The sequence below is a fragment of the Mauremys reevesii genome, linkage group 17 (assembly GCF_016161935.1).
Source record: "Mauremys reevesii isolate NIE-2019 linkage group 17, ASM1616193v1, whole genome shotgun sequence".
NCBI classification, from domain to species: Eukaryota; Metazoa; Chordata; order Testudines; family Geoemydidae; genus Mauremys; species Mauremys reevesii.
Window position 1 is genome coordinate 9,079,916 of NC_052639.1, and position 20,811 is coordinate 9,100,726.

Here is a 20,811-nt window from a genome sequence, read left to right on the forward strand (position 1 = left end):
GCATGGTAAGTGGAGTGACCCAGCCCCAGCCTGGTCCACTGCCCTTGCTCCCAGCAACGCCGCCGGCGAGTGCTGTGGGGCGGTTCCCCCTCCCCCAAGCTTGGGAGCCAGGGGAGCAGAGCAGGCTGGGGCCCCAGGCCTCCATGGGGGGAAGCAGAGGGGGGCTGGTCCCAGGCCATCGTGGGACATGGGGGGCTGGCTACTTCCTGCAGGAAGTGGAGTGACCCAGCCCCAGCCTGCTCTGCTCCCCTGGCTCCCAGGCTTGTGTTGGTGTTGGCTGGATTTGTGCGGGTGTTTGTGTATATTAGCAATTGTGTGTGTGTGGCTGGATTCATGCAAGTGTTCGTGTATGTTTGCAAGTGTGTGCATGCTCTGCTGCCCTCTGCTGGCGCGACAACTGTTTCTCTGTATGTCACAGCCCCCATACCGTCGACCCCGGTGGTGATTTCCCCATGTTACAAGGGCTGGCTGGCCTGACCCTTCTCCCCTCTGCGGAGTGTGGTGGGGCTGCAGCTCACCCCCTGTGGGGCAGGAGGGCCCAGGTGCGGGGTGCTGGGCTTCAATGCACCTGGAGAGCAGCTCAGGTGAGGCGGGCAGGGCATGTGGTGTCCGTTCTGCAGTGCCGCAATTCTCTTTTTCCTGGCCTTGTTCCAGAGCCGTCACAGCCCAATTCTCTGCCCTAATGTTGAGCCCTCTACTGCACCCTGAACCTCTCATTCCAACCCCACCCCAAAGCCTGCACCCCCTAGCCAGTGCTCTCACCCCCTGCACTCCAACTCTCTGTCCCATGTAGCCTGATTTAGGGTGTACTAATAATATTAATTTGGAAAATATGATGAAAATGTAATTTATTAGCTTACATTTTATTTAATTTAATTGAGTTATAAAGTTACAGTTGCATTACTGCTATTCAAAAGATACATATGGCATTATATGCAACAAAGTTTTGGTTAATATACTCACACCTTTCCTTGATAACCTGGTGGTAAGAGACACAGGACCAGCCTTGCAGTTCAGGTTTCTCAGTTCTTGAGTGAAAGATGCAGTGCTTAGGAAAAGCTAATGTTACTTAGGGTTTACTTGACTAAGTTAAACTTATAATCAAATCCTAATAAACAAAGAATAAAAACTTAGGGAAACCGAGCTTAGCCGAGTTACTTTGAAACTTAAAGTTTAAGAACAAGTACAGGCGCCTACTGATAGTAGATAGAGAGAGAGTGGAGGAAGTAAGTCAGAATGATAGAGCGACGTGCTCTAGCGAGGTGGGTTACCTCTTTCATAGGGCACAAGAGCCAGAAATCCTTCCTCCTATGCCCAAATTTCATTCCTTACCCACAAAACATTAGGGTACGCTTACTTCATAGGCTAGTATGTTTGTGCATGTTGATGACATGTACATATGCACATAAGTTCCCTTGTGGTGTACGTGTTAATTCTGTGGGTACAACACTGAAAAAAAACCCCTATGCCATTCTCCATTGTCGATTGGTCTAGACAGGCGTGGGTACTTCTCTCTTTAAGTAACAAGATAAAAGTCAATTTTCCTTTCTGAGTGAAAGGTCACAATATAGATATGCTAACTTTGCCTTAGCTTAAGATACAGGATATGGCCTGTAGGTCATCGTAAGCCATGTGCTCCAGCCCCCTAATCATTTTTATTGCCCACCGCTGGACTCTCTCCAGTTTGTCCACGTCCCTTCTCATGTGGGTCCCAACCCCAAAAATACTCACATTTCACCCCAATGGCCCCCAAATGTACATAAGGTGCTGCCATGGTCAAGTCGCCCTTGAGCCTGCTGGCAGAGAACAAGGTGAAAATTAGCCAGGACGTCGCTCAGGCAATTCCCTCTGCTCCCAGCAGGTGGTATCGGAAACCTCCAAGATGGCTCACTTCTCTTTCTCTCATCAGCTTCAGGCCCCAGGGTTACAAATGCAGAAAGCAGTCAAGAGTCTCCCCTGGACTCAGGGTGTGGGGCTGCCATGAGGGGATGGACTTGCACACTTGGGATATTAGTGCAAAGATACAATTTCAATTTTTCATAGAGAAATCTGAGGACCATTTATATTTGGTAAAAATCTTATTTAGTATAAGGAAAGCTGCAGTCACAGCCTGGTTACTGGGATGCAAAACACTTTCCTCCTGGGAGAAACAAGAAGTTAGAATTAGAAATTTACATCATTTGTTCCAATGTTGGCACAGGTTTAATTTTGCTTCTGTGTAGGTTTGTTTCAGGCTGTGACTGTTTTGGTTTATTGGGTTGTTTTGTTTTTTTTTAGTTGGACTGGAGCTTTTAATTGACATTTGCTGGATTCGAATGGCTGACCTGCAACACCAGTTTTGACATTGTTGTGCATATTTTATACAGATTTGGCCAGTATTCAAGGATTCGATTCCTTTATAGGAGGTTTTAGTGGTCAGGCTTATTTATGTTATTTTATCATCCTGCTGTCGCACACCTTTTTGATGAAATTATTAATTTATGGTATTTGTTAGTTTTTATTTTTAAAAACAAAGTTTTTCTTAGTGTTTGGGTTTTAAATTCAGCATTGTTTTTGGTTTCAATTTTTTATTTTGGTTTTGGTTATTGATGGGATCTTTAAGAACTTTGGATTTAATACTAAAATTTGGACAGATTTAGATTATTTAAAGTAAACCCTGTTTACTATTTTATTTTAATAAAGGTTGTATTGCTCTAACCCCTGGCCGGGGGAAGAGGAGATGAGCCTGGCCTTTAACTGGGAAGGAGCAGAGGCATGGGAGGCATGGCCCCCGTGAGGGGTGGGGCCAGGTGATGGGGGGCATTGCCCCCCAATTTTTTTTGTCTAGCCCACCTCAGTCCCCCAGCAAACGAGAAGAGCCTGATGCCACCTGCTGGTCACTGGGTGTCGCTGCTGTATCAAGGGAAAAACCTTCTGTGCATTACTCTGACTGCCCACTGGGTGTCACTGCTGCGCCAAGGGAGACATAAGAACGGCCAGACTGGGTCAGACGCAAAGTCCATCTAGCCCAGTATCCTCCTGTCTCCTGACAGCGGCCAGTGCCAGGGGCCCCAGAGGGAATGAACAGAGCAGGGAATCATTCAGTGATCCACCCCCTGCCGCCCATTCCCAGCTTCTGGCAAACAGAGGCTACAGGCACCATCCCTGCCCACCCTGGCTAATAGCCACTGATGGGCCTGTCCTCTGTTCATTTATCTAGTTCTTTTTTTGAACCCTGTTATAGTCTTGGCCTTCACGACATCCTCTGGCAAGGAGTTCCACAGGTTAACTATGCAACTGCCCTGAGTTTACCCTCCCCCCACCCCAGGTTGTATATGGAAAAGAGGATGCAGATGAGGAGAGCCATGATGTGTCTGTCACTAGCTGGTGCCTCAGTTTCCTCTAGGCAGCAGTGCTGCAGGCTCCTTTGGTCAGTTCCCATGCAGCTGTGTCGGGGGAAGTGGGAGTAGAGGCTCATGCTCCCCAGCCCCACACCCGTCCCCCAGCAGCTGGGGAATCCAGGCCACATTTAACCCTGGTAGCTGGGCCGGGAAAGGGCTGGGGAGGAATTGGGGGGGGGAGACAGATGCACCTGCTTTGAGGGGAGATCTTCCCATTCCCTTCCAGGGGCTGAAGGGCAAAGTCAGGGAGGGGGGAAGGAGCCGGAGTTCAGCCCAGGGGGAGGCGCTGCCAGAGGGTTAAACCCCGGCACAGACAGGGGCAGAGGGGTAACAGTTACCCCGGGGGGCTGAGACTCCAGTGTTTGCAAAAACAGGGTGAGGGGAGCAGAGGGGCTTTTCTATTTCCCCTCCCACAGGCAGCACCTCTTAGCATGGGCTTCCCAGGGCTGGGCTCTTAAAGGCACAGGCATCCCACTGCCTAGACACTGCAGCTCCTCTCTGATGTAACCTACTGAGGTGCTGCAGTAGGAGACTCAATTCAGTGAAACCGGCATTTCCTATATGCCCCCCAGCCAGGGGGCTGTGCACCCCTCCCCCGAATTTCCCCAACACCCCCCAGTGGTCAGGTAGTTACATGCAGCGCTGCCAATGTTGTCACTGGCTGCAAATCTGAATGGAAATTGAAACGTTAACACACAGTTTAAAAGCAGCTCCAACGTATGAAAAATACTTGTACCTGAGAAAGTAAAATAGGTTTGAGAAGTCTGGACAAAGCCGGGTTCCTCACCCAGCTGTTGTGTTTGCTGACAATGTCGGTGCATTGGCTTCGGCAATGTTGGCCAACCTCAGAATTTCAAATGATGATTTGGAAGCAAGGTGTGGATGAGCTCTGCCCTGACAGCTAGTGATGAGCCAGGGTTGGGGGAGGCTTTGGGACCAGACTGTATTTACATGAACTCACCTCCTCTGCCGAGGTATCCAGCAGACAGAGCTGTGCTGCCTCTGCTCTAGGTGCCCAGAGGAGGAGGGAAGGTGTGTGGGGCTCCAGCCTGGGGCTCTTCCTCCCTCCTGCCAAGCCCTGACTATCAATCCCCACCCTGACCCTCCTTTCTTCAAGCGCCATGTGGGCCCCAGGAAAAGTGTGGCAGGAAGCCCCAGGGCCAAACTTGTGGGCACCAGGTGAAGCAGCAAGAAGCCCAGCCATCAGCATGGCAAGTTCTAGAGCCCCAACCCATTGTGGCCACCCCAACCAGAGACCCAGCTCTAGGAGGTGGGAGTCACCCAGCAGGAGGGGGGAGACTGGCTCTTGCACAGCTGGAGACAGGGAAGTTGAGCACTGGGAGCTCCAGGACTTTACCACAAGCCAACACAAGGTCCCACTGAGATTTGAACTCAGATTGCAGGATTCAGAGTCCTGAGTGCTGTCCATTACACCATGGGACCAGCTCATGCAGCCTTCTCTGCACATCAGTGACCCTCACGGGGCTGGCTTGTGTAAGGGGGCTCTTGGCCCTTTACTACAACTTAGGATTCTTTACCAGTTTCTCTGGCATTGGGGCTCTTTTGTGCTCACAGCTCTGATGGCCGAGTGGTTAAGGTGTTGGAGTTGAAATCCAATAGGGTTCCCCTGCGCAGGTTCAAATCCTGCTCACAGCTAGGTCTGTGTTTTAGCCAGTCTCTCACCCGGGCAATACCTCTGTACAACCCCCTGAGACACTCTCAATTCTCTCCCCACCCCAAGGAAATCCTGTTCTGCTCCTTTCATAGAGATCCCTGGGACACCCCCTCACACTGGGTCCCTGAGGGGTCAGGCAAACTCTCAGCGCCTGAAGCCTCTGCCACTCACCTGGTGCCCCATAGATTAGCCATGTCGACGTGCTCTCCTTCACGTAAATCCAGTCAGTGCGACTCCTGGCCTGTCCCTGCAGAAAGGTGTATCCCCTCTACAGCTGGTGTGAGCTCGGGTCAGAGGAATAGGAGGCTACCGCCCACCCTCCACTGGTTCTGCTACAGAGAAACACGTCCTCTAAGCCGACCTCGCTACAGACCTGCCCCAGGTAGTGCTCATTGTAAAAACGTTTCCTCTGAAGGTCGAGAAAATGGGACCAGCGGTTCTCAGGCCGGCTGACACAATTAAAATCCACCCCAATACCAAACTGTGGTCCAGAGGAAGGGAGCCAGTTCCTACCCTGGATCTTTCCTTTCACACCTTAACATCAAGTGCCTCCTCTTGACCCCCTGAATCCCTGCCACATTCCACGTGCCAGATGCCCCTTTCCCAGTACTGTCGTCACTCAGCTTTGCAGAGGAGCTTTCCTCCCAAGTCCCTGCCCCCTCTGGCACCATCTCCGAGGGCCGTCCTGCCTCACTCTGTTCTTGCCATTTTGGGTCAACAAGTAAGTCACGTGGGAAAGACAGCTCCCATCTCCCATTGTTATAGGTCAGGTGGGCCAACCAGGGGGAGAAGCCCCTGCTCTCTGTTGTCCTGCTGGGGAGCTCAAAATCAGGTACTTGCCTCAGGTAAAGGTGCTGCTGCCCTCCCAGAAAACAAGCCACCCTGGGGAAAAAAAGAGATGAAGAGACCTGCCAAAGCCAGAGGTTGAACCAGGGACCTTTAGATCGTCAGTCTAATGCTTTCCTAACTGAGCTACTTTAGCAGCTGTATGTCAGTATTTTGGCCTGTTGCTTCTCTGCCCGTTATGTTTTTGCAGCAGTGGCACACAAAAAGGACGCCATTGTGAGCGGCCCATGAAGACAAGACTCGCTTTTGCCTGCCTTGCTCAGCTTGACTTCCTGCCTCACCCCGTTCCTGCCCTAGTGCCCGGGTTGACCTGGTGGGGGAAGGGGACTGGGGGCCAGTGGCGCGGGGAGGAAGTTGAGCTGGACCCTGAGCTAGACTAGACCCTGGCAGTGAGAGTCTGGCCACCACTTGCCACCCCACCCTGTTGTCCTGGCTTCCCCCACTGGGCGTCATTACGGGAGGGAAGTGGGGCTTCTGCCTCCCCTCCCCGATTTTCACACCGCAGAGGAGTGCGGACAGGAAAACGAACGGCTGCTCCACACCCCCACCGGAGGAACCCGACTCCCTTAGCTGCTCCCCCTGCTCCCCCCCAGCTGTGCTACTGAGTGGAAGTGTCCTGTGCCCAGCACACAGAGGTTGATTAATCAAAACCCTCTTCTGCCAGCACCGGGCCTCCTGCTTCTCACACTGGGCCTGCAAGCGAGGGGGCGGCTGGCACAGCGCCAAGAGTCTAACCTGTGAGGCAGGAGGCGGCTGACGCCCGCAGCCTGCTGGGGAGCTCCCAGAAGTTATTAAGGGACAGAGACTCCTCAATGCCCTTAGTAACAAGGGTTTGGGGGTCACCGAGGCCAGTAAGGGGGTCACTATGTCAGCCCTGTAACCCTGGGTGTCAGGTCCCTGTGCAGCTTTGATCTAGAGCTCGGATCCCAACAACCGACCAGCAGCCCACAGCCTCCCCCTGGGTCTGCTCCACCCGGTTCCTCCTTACAGGCCGACCTTACCCCCCTTCCAGCCCCGGATTCACTCCCTAATCATCCTACTGCCACTCAGAGCCACAGCCGTGGAGGTGCTGAAGGAGGGAGGGGTGACGCTAGGGTGGGGTTCTTCTCTAACGATGGCTGGCAGAAAGGTGGTGCTCAGCTCTGTCAGCCACCTGCCCAGCTGCCTCGCTGCCAGGGGATGCAGACGTTTCTGTAAGGCCATTAAATGGGGTATTTGGCTTCTGAGTGAATGTGAGAAATGTGCAATTATGAGAGGGAATTTCCATCTACCTTTCTACTGCTCCTTAGGGCCCCAGTGGCCTAATGGATAAGGCATTGGCTTCCTAAACCAGAGATTGTGGGTTCAAGCCCCATCTGGGGTAAAAAACTCCTTTCTTCTTGTATATTGCAAAGAAACCTGGTGTTATTTTCCCCAAGGAAGCTGGGAGACGTTTGAACCCAAAGTACTGGATCTTGGGAACAATCCCCCAGAAATGGCATCTTCCACTTAACAAATGCTTTCTAGACCCATCAGTAGCAAACACTTAATACTAGTGTTTGTCTGAGAATAGAAGGAAGGGGAGTGTTTACTCCGACACCTCAGTGAGTGACACAGACAGAAAGAACAAGGCCGTCCTGAAAGAGAATGGATCTGCCTGGAGACAAAGCAGACCCTGAGAATGAGCAAAGTGTGAAAAGAGGTTCAAATGGGTGTTAGGTGTTAGTTAGGTTGGTCTGGCAAATGTCAAGAAAATACCAATGCTCGTAGACTGATGCAGACACTGGCTGTTTCTGATGTTTTACTGAGAGTTCATTGAGAAATATTTTCTTTAACTATGTTATGGAATATTGGGTGGGCTGTGAAGGCACCATTCCTCCTGCTTTCGCCCTTCGAGACAACGCGGCTACATGGCATGCGGCCAGTGCTCACCTTCCAGTCAACTGCTAGAGAAGACAACACAGACAGGGATGGCAGCAGGGCAGCCTGGAGCTCCGCGGATATGGTGGGACCAGGTCTCATCAATGGGGAGGTGGCCACCCCACCATGCACAAGGTTGAGCCAGCAAGTGTAGTGTGTGTGTCACTGTGCCCCTACTCACTGCACACGGTGGTGGAGGGCAGTTACTGAGTTCGGTTGGTCTGGCAAATTTAGAGCTTGGCTACACTTTCAGAGGTAGAGCGCTGGGAGTTAAACCACAGCAGGGAAACCGCTGCCGAGTGTTCACACTGACAGCTGCAAGCGCACTGGAGTGGCCACATTGGCAGCTCTGGCAATGCCACAGAGAGCAGTGCACTGTGGTAGCTATCCCAGTGTGCAAGTGGCTGCAACGTGCTTTTCAAATGGGGGACGGGGTTGGAGTGTGACAGGGAGTGTGTTGTGTGTACATGGCGCGAGCGACAGTGTGTTTGGGGGGCTGAGAGTGTGTCAGCATGCTGTCTTGTGTGTTCGGACAGCAGCAACCCCCCCCTCACTCACACACACTCACAACAGCAGCAGCATTCCACACTAATGGTTGCTTTGTCCCGGAGCAGGTAAGCAGCCAGCTGTCAGAAACGGAGCTTTGAAAGGGGATATCCGCATGCCTGCAGCCGATTTCAAAACAATGACCAGAGTGGGCACTTGACTTCAGGGGATTATGGGACATTTCCTGAGGCCAAACACAGTGCAGTAACACAACACGTCATCCACACTGATGCCCGGGTATTTCAGCAGGGCTCAGCAAGCTTTATACTTCTCATGGAGGTGGATTACCAGGAGCGCTCCAGCTGCAGAGCCCAGATGCTCCATGTGCCTTGCGAGTGTGGACACCTCAGGAGTTAGGACCCCTGGGGCTGCTTTAATGGGCTCTAACTTGCAAGTGTAGCCAAGCCCCTAGACTATGTCACTTGTGTGACTTACTTGTGCTATTGTAATAAATACAATAGACGTGCAATGGTCAGAAATTGCACCAGCAGAGAAGTATATTGCAGGGAAACTCTAAGGAAATTAAGAGTTTAAATTATCCTCCACATGTCCTGCGTCCCACTAAAATGAATCCAGCCCACAGGGCACGTGGGCAGAAGTATCGGTGTCAGGATGCTACATTGTAAGCACAGTAAATGAAGCTGCAAAATAAATGATGTTTAAATGACCTCACTCTATTTTTTACAATCCGGTGTTAAGAGGTAATAGATACAGATGGGCACCAGGCAGGGTTGTTTGGAGGACGAAGCCTTTATGCTTCCATCCCCCACCACTGTCAAGTTTTAGCCAATTAGGACAAGTCAGCAAATAAGAACAACCTCAGGTCTCAGTAACTGCTCCAGGTAGCAAAGTCCTCCAGGGAGCAGTTTCTGGCACTACACCTGCGCAGCTCTGCTCCCCGGCTCTTCTCGGGCTCCTGCTCTCTCCTTAGCTCCGCCCCACTCTGGCCCAGGCAGTTCCAGCTCCCACGGAGGATGGGACCCCCTGGCCTGGTGACTCCCTCATTACACTGCCTGGCCTGTCAGTGCGGCTAACTTGGAGCTTTGGCCTCTCCCCATTGCCCCTGGGGACTGTCAGTCTCAGGGTCCTGATTTCCCATTGGCCCTTCCCCCTTCTATTGGTGCTGGGAACTAGCCAACCAACCCCCCCCCCCCCCACACACACACAAACACTAAGTTTTAGTAAAGGGCCAAGAGCCCCTTACACATGCCAGCCCCATGAGGGTCATCGATGTGCAGAGAAGGCAATATGAGCTGCTCCCATGGTGTAATGGGCAGCACTCAGGACACTGACTCCTGTAATCTGAGTTCAAATCTCAGTGGGGCCTTGTGTTGGCTTGTGGTAAAACCCTGGAGCCCACAGTGCTCAACCTCCCTCCTCCAGTTGTATAAGAGTGAATCTTTCCCCTTCTGCTGGGTGACTCACCCACTGGGGCCAGATTTCTGGTGGTGATAGCCATAATGGATTGGGATTTCATTGGGAAGTGGTACTGATGCCTGCATGCAGTCCAATGATAGTTGGGATTCTTGCTGCTTCATCTGATGCCCACATGTTTGGCCTTTGTGCTTCCTGCCACACTTTCCTCTGGCCCACATGGCGCTTGAGGAAAGGAGGGTCAGGGCGGGGATTGATAGTCAGGGCTTGGCAGGAGGGAGGAAGAGTCCCAGGCTGGAGCCCCACACACCTTCTCTCCTCCTCTGGGCACCTAGAGCAGAGGCAGCCCAGCTCTGTCTGCTGGACACCTCGGCAGAGGAGGTGAGTTCATGTAAATACAATCTGGTCCCAAAGCCTCCCCCAACCCTGGCTCATCACTAGCTGTCAGGGCAGAGCTCATTCACACCTTGCTTCCAAATCGTCATTTGAAATTCTGAGGTTGGCCAACGTTGCCGAAGCCAATGCACCGACATTGTCAGCAAACACAACAGCTGGGTGAGGAAACCCGGCTTTGTCCAGACTTTTCAAACCTATTTTACTTTCTCAGGTACAAGTATTTTTCATACGTTGGAGCTGCTTTTAAACTGTGTGTTAACGTTTCAATTTCCATTCAGATTTGCAGCCAGTGACAACATTGGCAGCGCTGCATGTAACTACCTGACCACTGGGGGGGTGTTGGGGAAATTCGGGGGAGGGGTGCACAGCCCCCTGGCTGGGGGGCATATAGGAAATGCCGGTTTCACTGAATTGAGTCTCCTACTGCAGCACCTCAGTAGGTTACATCAGAGAGGAGCTGCAGTGTCTAGGCAGTGGGATGCCTGTGCCTTTAAGAGCCCAGCCCTGGGAAGCCCATGCTGAGAGGTGCTGCCTGTGGGAGGGGAAATAGAAAAGCCCCTTTGCTCCCCCCCCCCGGCTGTTTTTGCAAACACTGGAGTCTCAGCCCCCCGGGGTAACTGTTACCCCTCTGCCCCTGCCTGTGCTGGGGTTTAACCCTCTGGCAGCGCCTCCCCCTGGGCTGAACTCCGGCTCTTTCCCCCCTCCCTGACTGCCCTTCAGCCCCTCTCCTAACTCTGCCTCCAGCTGCTTGACCCCCCGACCAGTCAATTTCCACCCCCTGCTCAGACCCTGGCCACCCCCCTCCTCTGATTTGCCCCTTTTTAATCCCTGTAAAAAGTAGGGGGGGGCTGGGTCCCATTCTCTGGTGTCGGGGGCTGGGTTCCTGGCCCCTGCCTGCCCAATGCTCAAAGCGCCCCCCACGATCTTGCAGATGTTTGCCGAGTGCTGCAGGGTCAACTACAGGGGGAGAGAGACGCGGTTAGGAGGTGATGCAGCCAAGGGAGCCTCACCCCACACTGAGATGCAGCCACCTCTGGGGTGGGTTGCACAAGTCAGCAAATGAATTTGGAACAGGAAATGCACTGAAAGGACCGAGGCAGCTTCAGGAGGAGGAGAAAACCAGAAAAAGCAGGAGCCCTGGATCCCAGCCCTGCCCCTCCCTCACTCACTCTACCCACTAACCCCCCTCCCTTCCCAGAGTTGGGGGGAGAACCCAAGAGTCCTGGTCCCCAGCCTTGCCCACCCCCATATTCCATCCAACAGCTGCCTCCCCAATTCCAGGGCACTGCCATGGGGCACACCAGGGCCTGCCTGTTTGCACAGGACGGGCGACGCCAGTGCCCCAGGGTGGGGAGAGACGATGCTAAGGGAGAAGCAGGCAGCAGACACCTCCACGACAGAGAAAGAAGTGCTAGGGGGCACCGTGCTGCAAGGAGTGAGGGGGTTTGGCAGGGAATGGGAGGATCTCCCCTCACAGCAGGTGCATCTGTCTCCCCCACAATTCCTCCCCAGCCCTACCCCGGCCCAGGCTACTCCCAGCCCAGCTACCAGGGTTAAATTTGGCCTGGATTCCCCAGCTGCTGGGGGATGGGTGTGGGGCTGGTGAGCATGAGCCTCTACTCCCCCTTCCCCCGACACAGCTGCATGGGCACTGACCAAAGGAGCCTGCAGCACTGCTGCCTAGAGGAAACTGAGGCACCAGCCAGTGACAGGCCTTGACGACAGATCACCAACAGATGGCAGGGGAGACGTCATTCTGACCCTGCTTCAACTAGATTGTGGCAAAGATTAAAAAACAGTGAACGTTAAAAATCACCAAACGTGGGTCAATCCATCCTCATCGTCGTATCCGCTCGTTATACTCCACACCCGAACGTAGCCCTCATATGGACAACATACCCTCCTAACTCAGTGTCTGTCCGTTAACCTTTTACCCCCCAGTCAGGGCTATTGCAGATTATGTATTCCTTATGCCACCCGATCTTAAACTGAATTTTGCATCCCTTGGGTAAGCTGTACGTTGTTCCCTGAGCACCAGAAACTTCTACGCCGAAACTCTGTACTGTACACTTTTTTTTTTCTTTGAACGTCATCTTAATAAAATGTTGACTTTTGTTCGAGATCCCGGCTCCTGTTCCTTTGCAAGGCGTGTGCGTTTGCTCCGGGTTTCAGTCTGCTAATACAGCCGGGGGGGGGGGAATTGAGCCAGACGCGCTTGCCTGCTGCAGACACGGATCCAAGGCTGACCCCCGTCCCCCACAAGCGTAACTGAAAACAGTTTAAGAAGTGCTCCCATCTCCGGCACTCAGCTACCCAGCTCCCAATGGGGTCCAAACCCCAAAGAGATCCCTTTTACCCTGTAGAAGCTGTAAAATCCTGTGACCAGGGCAGCTGCCTATCAGCCTGCGCATCTGCCTGCCAGAGCGAGGGCATGTAAGGCACTAATCCGGATAGTGGCGGCTAGGTGGCAGGGGGAGGGTGTGAAGAAGCAGCAGAGTGGCGCAGCGGGAGCGTGCTGGGCCCGTAACCCAGAGGTTGATGGATCGAAACCATCCTCTGCTACACGTGCGCTTGTTTCTTTTCCCTTTGGGCCTTCAAGTGAGGCAGTGATTAACAGAGCACCAAGGGCGGAGGCAACAGAGCAGTGGGGGGGAGGGGATTTGAGACTTGTGCTTTGGCGCTTGCTGGTGGGACTGACATGAGCCCCCCGTGTGCTGGCTGCTGCTGGGTGGGGTAGGACAGGTGGGGGTGGGGCTGTCTGGGGGCTTGAGATGAGGGGCGGTTCCTGTTTGGCTGGTGCTGGCCTGATAGTGTTTTCTGACAGCTGATCTCCCATTGGCCCTCGTGTGGGGCGGGTCTCTGAAAGCTGGTCTCCCATTGGGCCCTCCCCACCTGACGTTTCTGAAAGGCCCATCTCCCATTGGTGACGTTGTCTGACAGCGATGTGGGGCGGAGCCGCCAGGGCCTTGTGCGCTCAGCGCTCAGCGCCGCCCGCGGGAAGCGGCGCGAGGCCGCGCGGGGCGGGTCCCGCTGCCGGGCGGAGGAGCCGAGACCGAAAAAAGGTGCTGCTGAGCTGGTAGGGGAGGGCAAGGTCCCAGGCGGGTGTTGTGTGAGGAGCTGTGTAGGCCCGGAAAGGCGTCCTGCTGGGCAAGGGCAGGTGAGGAGGGCCAGGGCTGTTGCTGCGGCCAAAGCCTTTGGGAAGCAGAAGAGGGCCAGGGGTGCTGTTGCCTGCTGGGGCCCATGCGACGGTGCAGGTGTACGCTGACCATAGCTGGTCTGTGGGAGCTGGGGCCCCTCCCTGTGCCCCTTTCCTCGTTAGTATAGTGGTGAGTATCCCCGCCTGTCACGCGGGAGACTGGGGTTCGATTCCCCGACGGGGAGGGTGACGCCTTTTGAAGGGGGGAACAAAGAAATCCCTGGCCTGCCCACCCCATGCCTTGTATTCTCCTTCGACGGCCACTTCCCTTCGCACCCCGCACTGATGACTTTCACCTCCAGAGAGACAATTACCTCGCAAGGACACGCTGGCCCTAGCCAAAGCCTCTCCCTGGCCTTCCGCCTCCGGGCCCAGCATGTGACATAGAAAAACCTTAGAGTTCTGTCCATAGGCTGGTCCCTGCACACCTTGCTGAGCCACAAGGTGTATCTGCCTTCTCTCAATGGGTCGATTGTATAACTGATGGTCCTTAATGGGCCATCAAGCAGGCTAGGCAGAGCTGACACCAATTTGTCTGGCTGGGGTGTTCCCCGGAAGCATAGCACAAGTTTGAAATATGGGCAGCATAGAGCCAATATTTATAACGTCAGCTACAAAAAATGATACACCTATAGAGATAGCATAATTATAATCAGCCAATCATAACCTCTCCACAGACCCCTTACATGACAACCTTTCTATAATATTGGCTGCAAATATATAACAGTGGTCACAACGGTGAACTATACAGTTACAGATTATGTCAGTAACGTCACAGGAAGTGGCACGGCATCAGTGAGACTGATACAGGAATACTGCCTCCAGTTTTGGTGTCCTCATTTGAAAAAGATGTTGTGAAATTGGAGCTGGGGCAGCAAAGAGCCACCAAATGTTCTGAGGGATGGAGAAAAATGCCTTCTAGTGAGCTACTGAAAGAGTTCAACCTGTTTAGCTTATCAAAACAAGATTGAAAGGTGACTTCACTGAAGTGTTGAAGGGCCTTAATGGAGAGAAAAGATTGGCTATTAAAGAGCTCTTTAATCCAGCAGAGAAAGGCATAACAAGACCCAATGGCTGGAAGGTGAAAAGAGACAAATTCATATTACAAATAAGGCACAAAAATTCAACAGCGAAGATGTTTCACCACCGGAACAAGCTACCAAGGAAAGTGGTGGATTCACCATCTCTTGATGTCATTTAATGAAGACTAGATGCCTTTCTGGAATGTGTTTGCCCCAAAAGTAGCTATTCTGTCATACAGGAGGCCTGTGATATGCAGGGGGTCAGATTAGATGCTCTAATGGTCTCTTCTGGCCATAAGTTCGACTAATTTCTGAAAAACTGAGTGTAGCATTGGGAGCAGCGTCTGATGTTTCCCTGTCTAGCCGGCTTGCTTCCTAGAACGAACGCTCCTTGAGTGGGGTGATCCACAGGGAGTAGTTCAAACCTCCAAAGTGCCTGGCCAGGGGCAGGACATTAGCACAGCAAGGGAGGGGTGTGGCAGTGACATCACAAAGGCCTTTGGCAGGACCTCAGACTATTGGTCAAAGGTGGTGGGGAGGTGGTGACCTCACAGAGAGATGCTGACATCAGCCAGGCAGGACAGGGGCAAGGGGCCAGGGAAACCTCAGAGACCCCTGCTCTTCTTTCTGCAGCCTGTACTGATCTTGGCATTTTCAGTGAGGGCTACCTCAGGCACCACAGGTCCCAGGAGGTTTTCATTGAAACATCCAGATATTTTCTACTTCTTCTTCTTCCAATGTTCTGTGAACAATAACAAGCTTCACTCCAGTCACTTACAGGCTTAAAACCTGAGCACAGAATTAAGAAGTTAGAACTGATCAGATTTGTTTTAATATCTTCATAAATATGTAAACAAATTAAATACCCAGCATTCAGACTGCTTTGACTCCTTGGGAACCGTGTTATGTCTTTTGTATGATTATTTAGAAATCAGCACAGTGATTGTGACTACATTCATGAGTATCATGGCTGTGCAGAAATCTGGAAAGGTTGAACCAACATTAACTAACAGAATAGTATCTGTATGAGTCTGCAGAGAGTCTAAGCTAATCTCTTTGAGAGGGGAAGTGTCCCTGAATCTGACCAATGCAGCAACATTTACCTGAGTCTGCAGAGAGCCTGAAACAATTGCTCTAAGATGGAGAAATTGTGTTCTTCACAAAATCCTATTTCTCTTAAAATCCTTTTATCAGGACTTTTTCAACCAGTTCTAATTTAGGCACCTTTGAAAATGCATCCCCTTTTGTTCCAATTTACTGTGAACAATAGGAAGTCATGAGACATACCCAGAAGATTTCTGATCCATTGTAGGTTTTATTTATTTGTTCAATGGACATCACACACAAAAAAGGTTGTGCCATGTTATTACAAACATCCCAGGACCAGTGATACAGAAATTAACTAGCAAAAGAAGAGGACCTTGTTAAAAATAATAGGCCAGGTTGTGAGCTCAATGGGAAGACAAAGCACCAGCTCCCCAGCTGGATTAAATCATTGGCTTCTTTGGAGACAATTGGCCAGATCCCCATCTGGTGTAAATCTGTGTCACTCCATTGGATGCCAATGGATGAGCTGAATAGAAAAAAGAAAATGCATAGCTCAAGTCTAAAACTGCAATGAGCTCAACCTCCCATGTATCATGTTCTAATTGTCTCCACATTTATTGCGAAAAAATCTGGTCTTTACGCTTAAGGAGATGAATTTCCATTCTCGCCACTTGCTATTCTGAAGTAAATTAATGTAACTGCGTTGAAATCAGTGGGACCAGATCCCCTGTTGGTGTAACCGGCGTTAGCTTCATTGGAGTCCATGGGCCAGATCCCCAGCTACTGTGAATCAGCTGTAGTTCCATTGGGGTCAATGGGGCCAGATCCCCAGCTGGTGTAATTGCCATAGCTCCATTGGAGTTAATGAACCAGATCCCCAAATGGTGTAAAGCAGTTCAGGTAGGCCTACTTATTGCAATGCTGATTTACACCCATTGAGAATCTAGCCATAGTGCTGAGCAGGGGGCTAGATATGAAGTGGGACAAATTGGCTCCATGACATTGACAGAACCCTAATGTGTATGGAGTAGGGGTGGGGCAGAAGAGAGGAAGTGAGGTTTGTGCTGGCTGGAGGATCCTCTACAAATCTATCTGGTCTTTTCCAGGATCCTCCCTTTGTTGTTAACTTAATTCGTTCTAGCTGAGTTGTTCTTTGTGTAGATTAATAGATTCCAAGGCCAGAAGGGACCATTGTGATCATCTAGTCTGACCTCCCATAAAACACGGGCCAGCGAACGTCTCCCAAAATAATTCCTTAAGTAGATGCTTTAGACAAACAAGGTAAAAGGTGGGAAAATATGTGGGCACAGAACTAAAGAGAAGCATTTCTCCTCCTTTTCCTCCTCTTTTATTATATTATAATAATTAATAAGTGCTTAAGTGACAGGAGTACGCTGAGGTTAATTTGTTATTGGTTGAATAGTTTATTTGCCAAAAGAATGCAGTTTCAGAGCAACCGAAATTATTCACAAATGTGGGTCAAAGTTGGTGAATAGTTTCAGCCATATAAAAAAAAATAGACTAAAACAAGGTCAGAATGTTTCACCTTTTCTTTTCAAGTGACATTTTATTTCAAAATTTGGCTAAGCTGTTTTTTTAAAGTGTAAACAACCATGCAAAAATGCAACTCAGCTAAACAATATGACAAAACTAAATTTAAAAAAGGAAAATACTTCTGGGTCAACCTAAAACAAATTATTATTTTGGATTTTTCAGCCCAGCCCCCCCATAAAGCCAATCAGTTATTTGCTCAGCTCTATTTAGGAGTTAAAGTCACATTTTGAGAACAAAACACTTAGGAGCCTAAATCCCTGTGACTAAATTCCAGTACAAGCCACAGTGGAATAGCTTCAGTAGGAGTGATGGAGGCAGCTCATGTCTGAATATCCATAGCTCCTTTGTTTGGGCACTCACTCAAGACAGATCCCTGCTCAAATCCTGTCTTCCCCTCCGGCAGAGGGGGGACTTGAAGAAAGAGTGTTCTACATCCCAGGGGAGGGCTCTAAGCTTTGGAGTAAAGGTCAGGAGGGTATTTCTCTTTCCCCCAAGAACATGTTAGATTCCAAATTCTAAGAGAATGTTCACAGCTGAGCACCCCAAGCAAAAGTGGGCACTGAACTCTGTAAGAGGGGCAGGGCTTTGCACACAGCTCTCTTCTTGTCATCTGCTATGGGCTAGCTTGGTCCTCTTCCCACTGGCTTTTATGAATCCCATTCTTAGGCATCTAACCCTCCCCATTCATTCCAGAGAGTCCTGGACACACACCTAATTCAGGCTTTGTGGAGTCCAGTGATTTTCCAGGCACGTAAAAGTTAGGTGTGGTGACACCCAGTGCCTAAAGGGCTTGTCTACACTTAAAACTTACATCAGCAGTACTACAACTCTCAGGAGTGTGAGTCCACATCCCTGAGAGATGTAGCTATGCCAACCAGACCCCTGGCAAAGACAGCGCCATTCCATTGACCAAGTTACTGCCTGTAGGGGAGATAGATGACCTACAGAACCCCTCCCGCCGTCCAGTGGGTGTCGACATTGAAGAGCTAGAGCTGTGCTGTTGTAGCATTTTAAGCATATACATGACCTATGTCCCTTTGTGAATTTAGTCCTTTGTGCTCTCAGTTAATATGGACAATCAGACAGTGGTGGAATAAAGTTGGGCTATTTCTAGTACTCAGGCACACAATGTGAAAACTGATGAGGCATTATGGTTTATTTATTTAACATTCATCACACAAAAGAAGAGAGGGTTGTTAAGTGTTATCATACACAGCACAAGAAAACTTATTTGGAACTTAACAAGCAATAAAAATTCACCATTATATATCAGGCCAGATTCTAACCTCAGTATAAATGTGGAGTAGCATCAGCAGCTTCAGTAAAGTTATTCATATTTACCGTGTTGTAAATAAGATTGTATGATTGCTCACAGCTGGGCACAACTTTCCTTTCTTACTTCCTTTCCCTTTCTAAACTAGGAAATCCACAGAGGAATCTTGCAGACACATTTGTTTGCCAGGCAGCTGTAACACTATGCTTCTGCACAGTGTAAATTTCTGTGTTAGAGTGGTGCCATGTGATCACTGACAAACCAGTATGTATGTATGTGTCTTACAAATTCTATCAATCAAACCTATTGTATATGAATCTATCATCAAACCTATTGTATACGAATGTATCACCATAACTGATTTATATGAATCAATCTATCCAGCTAAGAACATTTTACCAAATTCATCAACCCATCACCAGAGCTACATTCACAAAGGACTTGGCCCCACTAAGATTCACCAAACCCCCACTCAGCTGTCACTGAACCCTGTAGATGCCTTATCACAGTCGACACCTACGTTTTGGCAGTAAGAGTTCCCTTGGTGCCTCTGGGTGTGCGCACGGCTGCCCTGCTCTAGGCATACAGATGCCTAAGCCCCACAGCAATGCACAAACTGGGGAAAGACAGGTGTTCCTCCGCAGAGCTTGCCTGTGGGGCCCACTGCTGTAGGCTGTAAGCCAGGGGACTGGAGCCTGGTGTCTCTGAATTCAGTGGGGAGTGCTGCAGCCTTCAGAATCTCACCCTTGCTCTCGCTCTCTTTCTGGCCAAATTTCCCTTTAATTCTTTAATCCGCAGTTGAACAGTTTCAATGGGGGGGGGGGGGAAATGAAGCCCCCCGCTCCCGCCAGGAGACTATCCCACTGCCTGGTGATGAGGGCACTCACCTCAGAGGTAGCAGATCCCTCTTCAAATCCCTCCTTCCACTGAGGCAAGCAGGGGACTTGACCTGGGGGTCTTCTCCATCCCTGGTGAGCACACTAACTACTGGGCTAACAGCTCTGAGGGAGGCCATCTTCCTACTTCTTGCACCAGGGCTCAGGCCCCACAGGTGAAGTAGGGAGGAACACGTGCCTTTCCTGGGGCGGGAATTACTCTGGGGCTTCGGCACCTGGACACTGAGATGGTGGCTGCAGTGCACATGCCCCAAGGTAGAAACATAAGCACCTAGGGAAATTTCACTGCAACAACTTTGGTGCTGAGAGAGTTTGGACACTACAGGGTTCTACAGCAGCTGAGCAAGAGTTTTGTGATTCTCAGAGTGCCTAAATCCTTTAGTGAATCTAACCCAGGGAAACTAACTACTCTGTGCTGCACTTAGGTTCTAAGAGGTCACAGTATACAACATCACAGGAAATGTGCTGGCCAGAGCCAGGCACATATTTTCTGCCCTTCTTGAACAAAGACGTGGTTTTAAAACTCCTTGGTGGAGGAGGACACAATCCGCTGGATCGCCTCCCAAATCCTCTCCTTGTTGTTGGATACATTCATCTTTGCTTTTTCGAGGAGTTCATCAATATCATTCTTTGTGTAGACTAAATGAGAGAAGGAAAACTTCTTTCTGAAGTGCTCTATTTCACCTAGGAATAAAACAAGAGGGTAAGTGCCAAAGAGAGGAAAACAGTGGTACTGCTTTTACACATTTACGGCTCCCAGAAGCATAGAATCCAGGAACCTAAAGAGGCAGGAGAACAACATGGGCAATTCCTGAGGCTTTCATAGAATCACAGAAATGTTGGGCTGAAAGGGACCTTGAGAGGTCACTAACTCCAACTTCCTGTACTGAGGCAGGACCAAGTGAATCTAGAGCATTTGTTCAAGCTGTTCCTAAAATCTACATCCCTTGGAAGCCTATTCCAGAGTGTAACTACCCTTAGAGTTAGGAAGATTTTCCTTGCTTTTCCACACAAAAATAACATATGACCAGACATCTAGCGAAGTATCAGACAATAAAGGGGAAGGAGTGCAGATCTAGTTAAGTAAAGAACAAATCAAAGGTACTGAAGGAATTAGCTGAAGAAATCTTGGAGTCACTGGGAAAAATATTTATGAACTCACGCATGAAAGGAGAGCTCCCGGAAGACAGAAGAAGGGCTAATGTAATGCTCATCTTTAAAAAGGGGGGGAAAGGAAGAGCCAGAGAATTACAGACCAGTCAGCCTGACTTCGATACTTGGGAAGCTACTAGAGCAATGTATAAAACAGTCAATTTTCAAATAGCTGGATGATGAAGGGGTGATCACTAGCAGCCAGCCTGATTTACAAAGAATAAATCATAGAATCTTAGAATCTCAGGGTTGGAAGGGACCTCAGGAGGTATCTAGTCCCACCCCCTGCTCAAAGCAGGACCAAACCCAACTAAATCATCCCAGCCAGGGCTTTGTCAAGCCTGACCTTAAAAACCTCTAAGGAAGGAGATTCCACCACCTCCCTAGGGAACCCATTCCAGTGCTTCACCACCCTACTAGTGAAATAGTGTTTCCTAATATCCAACCTAGACCTCCCCCTCTGCAACTTGAGACCACTGCTCCTTGTTCTGTCATCTGCCACCACTGAGAACAGTCTAGATCCATCCTCTTTGGAACCCCCCTTCAGGTAGTTGA

The 20,811-nt window shown here is 50.4% G+C and overlaps 1 protein-coding gene and 5 non-coding genes across 6 annotated transcripts in view; 4 read left to right on the forward strand and 2 right to left on the reverse strand.

The window, feature by feature from the left end:
- Window positions 1-4,751: 4,751 nt before the first annotated feature.
- TRNAQ-CUG lies at window positions 4,752-4,823 on the reverse strand. Its single transcript has one exon. It is a non-coding gene; the product is annotated as a tRNA-Gln (tRNA).
- A 131-nt stretch (window positions 4,824-4,954) lies between these two features.
- Window positions 4,955-5,036, forward strand: TRNAS-UGA. Its single transcript has one exon. It is a non-coding gene; the product is annotated as a tRNA-Ser (tRNA).
- Window positions 5,037-7,191: 2,155 nt separating this feature from the next.
- On the forward strand, window positions 7,192-7,264 carry TRNAR-CCU. Its single transcript has one exon. It is a non-coding gene; the product is annotated as a tRNA-Arg (tRNA).
- Window positions 7,265-12,606: 5,342 nt separating this feature from the next.
- On the forward strand, window positions 12,607-12,678 carry TRNAT-CGU. The gene has a single exon. It is a non-coding gene; the product is annotated as a tRNA-Thr (tRNA).
- A 747-nt stretch (window positions 12,679-13,425) lies between these two features.
- TRNAD-GUC lies at window positions 13,426-13,497 on the forward strand. The gene has a single exon. It is a non-coding gene; the product is annotated as a tRNA-Asp (tRNA).
- Window positions 13,498-18,929: 5,432 nt separating this feature from the next.
- The window catches only part of LOC120384955 (cytosolic phospholipase A2 gamma-like), a 49,139-nt gene continuing 47,257 nt past the window's right edge, over window positions 18,930-20,811 (reverse strand). The window contains exon 11 of the mRNA XM_039504055.1: window positions 18,930-19,788. Within this exon, the coding sequence (XP_039359989.1) occupies window positions 19,622-19,788 (167 nt within the window). The 3' untranslated portion in view covers window positions 18,930-19,621. The remainder of the gene's footprint in view (window positions 19,789-20,811) is intronic.